This window comes from Vicugna pacos, chromosome 12 (assembly GCF_048564905.1).
Source record: "Vicugna pacos chromosome 12, VicPac4, whole genome shotgun sequence".
NCBI classification, from domain to species: Eukaryota; Metazoa; Chordata; class Mammalia; order Artiodactyla; family Camelidae; genus Vicugna; species Vicugna pacos.
In genome coordinates this window covers 25,026,885-25,033,940 of record NC_132998.1, presented here as the reverse complement: position 1 = coordinate 25,033,940, position 7,056 = coordinate 25,026,885, and the positions used below count along the sequence as shown (strand labels likewise).

The 7,056-nt window shown below is 34.6% G+C and overlaps 1 protein-coding gene across 1 annotated transcript in view; it reads right to left on the bottom strand.

Moving 5' to 3' along the window:
• Positions 1 to 5,172: 5,172 nt before the first annotated feature.
• The window catches only part of NUP107 (nucleoporin 107), a 36,883-nt gene continuing 34,999 nt past the window's right edge, over positions 5,173 to 7,056 (bottom strand). The window contains exons 27-28 of the mRNA XM_006205844.3: positions 5,890 to 6,057; positions 5,173 to 5,526 (exon numbers count right to left, since the gene is read on the bottom strand). Of these exons, the coding sequence (XP_006205906.1) occupies positions 5,413 to 5,526; positions 5,890 to 6,057 (282 nt within the window). The 3' untranslated portion in view covers positions 5,173 to 5,412. The remainder of the gene's footprint in view (positions 5,527 to 5,889; positions 6,058 to 7,056) is intronic.

Genomic DNA, 7,056 nt, shown 5'->3' with positions numbered 1-7,056 from the left:
GTCCGCGACCACGTGACGCGGGGCGCCCGCGCTTCCGGGCTGGACCTGTTGGCCGAGCGGCTTCTGCCTGCGCAGGCGCGTTGGGCTCTGGGTGTGGCGAGCTGAGCTCTAAGTCCCTTACCTCCGGTATTGGCGAACCCTCGCTGGGCCGATCCGGGACTCCTTTCTTGATGTTTGACATTTCCTGTGTCAGTTGGGTCAACTTGCTGGACAGTATTGGTGCTGAATAAATTTAGCCTTCCCCAGAGAGAGGAAAGCATTACTTCTTGAAAGCATATTTTTAAACATTTTATTTAAAAAATTCAAACATATAGAGGAGTATACGGACAGTACGATGAGCCGTCAAATACTCATCATGGTTAGTAAATTATTCAGATTTTCTTCTTTTTGAATCAATGTTTGGTTTTTCACTGTCCTAGAAAAGTGCCCATTTTACTTTACTATTCTAATATGCTTGGTCAGAGTCGGATATAGTATTCTGCTGTATTTTAAATTAATTTCATCGGTTGTTACATCATTTTACTTACTCTAAACATGCATGTGGGTTTCCTTTCTCCTTTGATTAGCCTTGTGCGTAACTGTGTATTTTATTGGCCTTTTCAAAGATAGCTTACACTGATTTTGTTTCATTTTTTTCACTCTTTTTTCTTTTTTCTTGAATGGAATGGTCAGTTCATTTATTTTTATTTAAAAAGATTGAAGGCTGTGAATTTCCCCGAGATTAGCCTAGCCTGCCCACAGTCTCCAGAACAATGTAGTAGTCTCTCTGTCTTTAACTCCTAAGTAGTAGGACAGTTTCAATTGCCTCTTTAAGAATTATTCAAATATTGAGCATCTGCTCTGTGCCAGGCACTGTATTTGGCACTTGGGAGGTAATGGCAAGTAAAATCAGACCAGACCCTTTCTCACACATGTTACTAGACAATTATAATTGACACTAAACAATCGTAAACCATGAGAAGTGAATGTTCTGAAGCAACAAAATATAATCCTTTGAATGTGTAATAAGAACCTGATCTAAACTTGCCAAGGGAGATGTGGTCAAGGGGTTCCCCAAGAAAATGACTCATATGAAGATTTGAGAATGAGAAGTTAATTACGCAAAGTCTGAAGTCTAGCTTTCCTAAAACTGTCTTCCTGATAAGCTTTTCTATCCTGTCATGCCACCAAACTACCAATTCCTTCTGTACTGTGCACCTTCTCAGTTGTGTGTTTATATTGCCACCCTCTCGTCCAGTTTGGATCCACAGAACCCTTACTGGTCAGTGACTTATCAGACGTTTACCCTCACCTGCTCCCCGAGAAACGGCCTAGCTCTTAATTAGCTTATCTTCATTTAGTCTACCCAGTTCATTTTCTCCTTGTGGTTACAGATTTAGACTGCTAATCTAAGCATGAATGATAAATTATATTTTTATCATTCCTCTATTTCTCTTTATAATATTTGAAAATATGTTAAATTATTAACTGAAATTTGTTAACTATTTGTTAAATAGTTAAAATATGAACTCTGAAATTTGGGCTAAAATATAAAAATATTTAGCAGATTCCAAATGCTTATTGGGTTAGGTTTACTAATCCTGCCATTCAAGGCCTTCATGAGCCTAACCCCACCTGTGACATTCATTCAATTTCCCACCCTTCCAGAATGTGTACCTCCCCAGTCTGATTCAGTTGATTAAGTGGCTTTCTCTGCCTTCCTCACCAAAAGCACAGGGGCCTTTATCCTTGCTTGTCCTGAAGTGTGAGTATTATTATCACTAACAGAGGTTGAAAAGAGATGTCATGGGTGTTAATCTTGCAGCTAGAATGGGATAAGATTCAAACCCAAATTTCTCTGGCTCCTGGTCCATTTTACCTTTTTTTATTATGAAAAATTCCAAACAAGATTAAAATGCTGTGGTGGTCAATCCTTTTTTAATTTTTTTATTTTAGTGGAGGTACTAGGGATTGAACTCAGGACCTTATGCATGCTAAGCAAGCACTCTACCACTTAGCTATACCCACCCCACGGTAATCAATTCTGTCCAACAGACCTGGCTTCACCAACTGCCATTTTTGTTTCAGGTATCCCTACTCCCCACCCCACCCCATTTAATTTTTAAATGGTAAATTTACATTCAGTGAAATGTCCAAACTTTGTACACTTTTTGACAAATGGATGCACTTAGTAATGCATACCCCTGTAAAGATACAGAACATTTCCAACACCCACAAAATTCCCAAGAGAGTCCCCACCCCACCCCCAAGAGGAAACCACTGTTCTAATTTTTTTTCACCATAGATTAGTTTTAACTGCCCTGGAATTTCATATTAATGGATCATACAGTATGTATTCTTTTGTGGCTAGGTTTTGTTGACTTGATCAGCTCTTTCGTTTTCATGTTGGGTAGTACTGTTTTGTATAAACACGGCACAATTTGTTTAGCATTCTCCCATTGAAGGGCATATGGGTCATTTCCGGGTTTTGGCTATTATAAATAATGCTGATATGAATATTTTGTACAGGTATCTTTGTGGAATTTATTTTCATTTCTCTTATGTAAATATGTAAGAGTGAAATTTCTGGGTTGAAAGGTAGGTGATTGTTTATAAGAAATAGTCAAAACTTTTCCTGAAGATTCTACAAGTTTGCATTCCGCCCAGCAGTGTGTCCAAGTCACAGTTTCTCCACATCCTTGGCAAACACTGGTTGTTAGTCTTTTTGATATTAGCCATTCTGATGGATGTGTAGTGATAGATCGTGGTTTTAATGTACATTCACCATTGATTTGAACACTTTTCATGGGCACATTGTTTATGTATTGTCTTCCTTTCTGAATCATGTATTCTAATGTTTTGCCCACTCTTTAGATTTTTTTTTTTTTTGGCCTTTTTCTTATCATGAAATTGTAGGAGTTCTTTATCTATTCTGGACATGAGTTTTTTGGGCCAGATATATTTCTGCAAATATTTTCTACCAGACTATGGCTTATTTTCTTAATGATGTCTTTGATGAGCAGAAGTTGTATATATTGATGAATTTTTTTCCTTAATGGTAACTGCTTTCTGTCTCTTGTATAGGAAATCTTTACCTACTCTCAGGTCATAAAGATATTCTCTATTTTTCTTAAAAGCTTTATAGTTTTAGCTTTTATATTCAGGTTACAATCCATCTCTAATTTTTGTGTACAGTATAAAGTAGGGGTCAAGGTTCATTATTTTCCATATGGATATTCAGTGGTTCCCTCACAATTTACTGAACTCTACCCAAATCTTTTATTTTGAAAATTTTTACATCTGCAGAAAAGTTGTTGTATAATAAAGACACCTGTGTCTTTCACATAGATTCACTAATTAACATTTTTGCCATATTTGCTTTATCTATATAGTATTATTTTAAAGCTAAACCATTTCAAAGTAAAGTGCAGACTTCATGACCTTTTATTTCTAAGTATTTCAGTATGCATCTCCTTAGAGTAAGGACACTCTCCTACCTAGCCACAATACCATTATCAAACCTAAGAATATTAATTCTACCATACCAACTAATTTACAACTATTTTACACTAGAATTTTAATAGAAATTGTGTAAAACCCATATATCAATTTGGGGACAATTGAAATTTTTACTATGTTGAGTCTTCCAAAGAATGAACACGGTGTGTCTCTCCACTTATTTTGTTCCTTTGTTTTCTTTCATTAGCATTTTGTAGTTTTCAGCATACAAATTTGGTACATGTTTTGTTAAAGTTATATTTTCACATCAATTCATACTTCTACCTCATTTTTTAAATGGATGCGTAGTAAGGGGTAAGAATTGAAGAGGTTTTGAGAAGTAAACATTTCATCTTTGGATCACTTTATTCAGCATAAATCAAAACTTTAGGCAGAGTCCGTTACCTCTACCTCTTCCCAAATAATGCCAGGAGGACAGTGTTAAGATCAACTACTGCCGTTTTGTCTTGGGTACAGGAGGAGGACCAATACTCATCTCTGATTTAAGCCAGAATGTCTTGAACCTAGCTAACTAGAATCACCTATGGCCTACCATATTTAAAAATACAAATTCTATGACCCTATCCTAGGCTCCTGAGCCAGGCAGCTCTAGGGGTAGCGTCCGTAAATACATTTAACAAATTCATCATGTGACCCAGATGATCAGCTAGCTTTGGGAGTTGTTAATCTGCATCAGGTTTCTCTTAGTGTCACCTTCTCTTTCAGTCATCTCATTTGTGAGTTCTACACTCGAGTCAGTTTGGTATATTTGCTGATTCATAAACAAGCATTTACCATTTGTAGGCCTTGCCCAGACCAATTTCCTAATCTTCAGTGCCTCACTTTTGTGCTTTCTCTGTCTATCCAAATTCAGTGCATTACTCAAACCCCAGCTCAAATGCTACTTCCTCAGAAACCTTTTAACTAGAAATAGTTTCCTCCTGCTCAGCTTACTTGTACTTCTTTTTCCCTTAGCTTCATTAGGAAGCTGGCTGACTTTTCTCATTTTAAAAATTGAAGTATAGTTGATTTACAATACTGTGTTAGTTTCAGGTGTACAGAAAAGTGATTTGGTTTTATATATATATATATATATATATATATATATATATATATGTATGTATTTTTTTCAGATTATATTCCATTATAGGTTATTGTAAGATATTGAACATAGTTCCCTGTACTATATAGTATGTTCTTGTTTATCTGTTTTATGTATAGTAGTTTGTATCTGTTAATCCCATACTCTTAATTTATACTCTGCCAACAGATTACTTGTATTTTTAATGGCATTTAAAAAAATATATTTATTGCATTTCCCAGACTACAAGGGCTGGATTAGATCTTACTCATTTTGTATTCCCAGTTTATTCAGTGCTGTGTGCCAGACACTATGTTAAGTCTTTACATGCTCCCAACTTATTTTGGAGCAGATTTGTTGAATGAGAGCTAATAAACTAGAAATGTCTTCAAAATAAAGAAAACAATCTTTAGAAAACATTTTTCCTATGTTCATCTAACTCAGTGTGATATTTTAAAAATACTAAATTTTATGAGGAATTACAAACCCAGCTTAAAAATTCATCTGTTTTCCATCCTGTTTATAATTTTAAGATAACACAGTCCTTATGATCACAGGGGAAAAGTAGGATAATAGGAAACATCATTTCTTATTACACAATACAGAGACAATCCTGGAGTTTGTAAGAGTAGAAATTTTAAATTTTTATATGATTTTATTAATAAACAGGGAAATAGTGATATAATACATTAAGTTTTCAAAGTGTCACCACAGTATTCTTAAAAGTACAAAATTCAAATGTCTGAATTTTACAAATATTTTCCCCATGATAATGCAAAAGAAAAAAAAAACCCACTAATTACAAATACATGTATTTTACAAAAAAACTCCATTTATCATGGAAATTATTGAGATTACAAAGACTGGATGATTTCATATCCTAGTGGATCAAGTCCCTGGTCTAGGAGCATTAAAGAGGATTCCCTTAACTTCTGTAGCAATTTCCTTAGTTCTTCCTTAGAAAATACCTGATTTTTTAAAATGAGAGAAAAGAGTTAAGAATTAGAAAAAGGAAGAATGTGAATTTATAGCCATCTAATCAACCTGATTAGCTTAATACCAGAAGAAACTCCTCTTTAAGACTTATGTAGCCAAGGGCCAGTATATTAGCACAGCTCAGGAACTTCAAACCTATTTTTCTGAGCCAGTCTATATACTTCTAACTGCTCAGAAATGTATACACATTTTAGATAAAAAGGCGCAAACATTAAAATTGGACCATTAAATCTAAGAACAGCTAAAAAAATATAAACACATCTCACAAAGTTAAATATTACTACAGAGTTTACCAAATCACTAAAATGTAAAAGTGCAAATGCTCTAGAACTTACCAGATACAGCTTGTGGCGCTCAGAGGATACCATATCTGCTAACTGCAGGCATTCCTGATACTGACCAGTACTATGCAATATGGTGTGGAGCAGAAAACACAACATTGGCAGACAGAGCTTTCTCAGTAAAGCCATTTGATGTGTCCTTTCATGGTCTTCCTCAGCATCCTACAGACAGACATCAAGTAGTCATTTTAATAACAGTAAGCTAAATACTCTTACAAAAAAGTCAATGAATCAAATCAAAATGCAACAGGTAGAAGCTAAACAGTTTCTATAAATCTTATCATGCCCATTAAAAATAAAACAAGGCAGGGTTTCAATCATGGTATCTAGTAGACATGAGTTTTTGGCAAAAAAAAAAAAAACACAAAGATGAACAAAATATACTTCAGAGGAGCTATAAGTCTGTTAATGAAAACAAAATGCTTCTGAACCTGTATTTACTATGTCTTGAATAAAAACATGCATAAAAGGAAAAGAGTTAGAGACCAGAACAAAAATCAGAACAGAAAATATTCACCACTCCCCTGATTATATACAGATGGAAATACAGACAGATATTGGGAAGTCTATGAGGACATTCCAGATCCATAGCAGTCATTCCTGCTGGGAAAAAGGCTCAGGCTGAGGGGAGAGGTGTGCAGGGATGACAACTTCACTGCAAATGTTTCGTTTTTTAAACAAAGAATGAATTTAAGATGCTTTTGTATAATTTTTTAAAAATAGAAAAACTGGAAGATTCTAAAGATCTGAATAATTCAATGAATGAGACAGCTAACAGATACATGAGGAAAACTTACTGCAGAGAAAACAAAGAGCATTTCTTTCTAAGTATACATGGATCTTTCTAAAAGGTTTTGTGGGACACTAAGAGTGCAGAAAAAAGAACAGCCCTTTTATGCCCACTGCATTTTCTTACAACAAAGTTGAAAACTAAAATAATTAATTAAAATAATAAAAAGGTACCCAACCACAATAAAATTTCTGAAATAATCTTAAAAGCTGGAAGGAAATCCATAGTACTCATAGTGTAAAACAAAACAAAAACAGGACAAACTAAAATAGTAACTGGCTCTTTTAAAAGCCTAATAAGATACCTAATGAATTTAAAAAAATTTTTTCTTATGACAATTATATTAATCACTAAAAATTTCTTCGTATGAG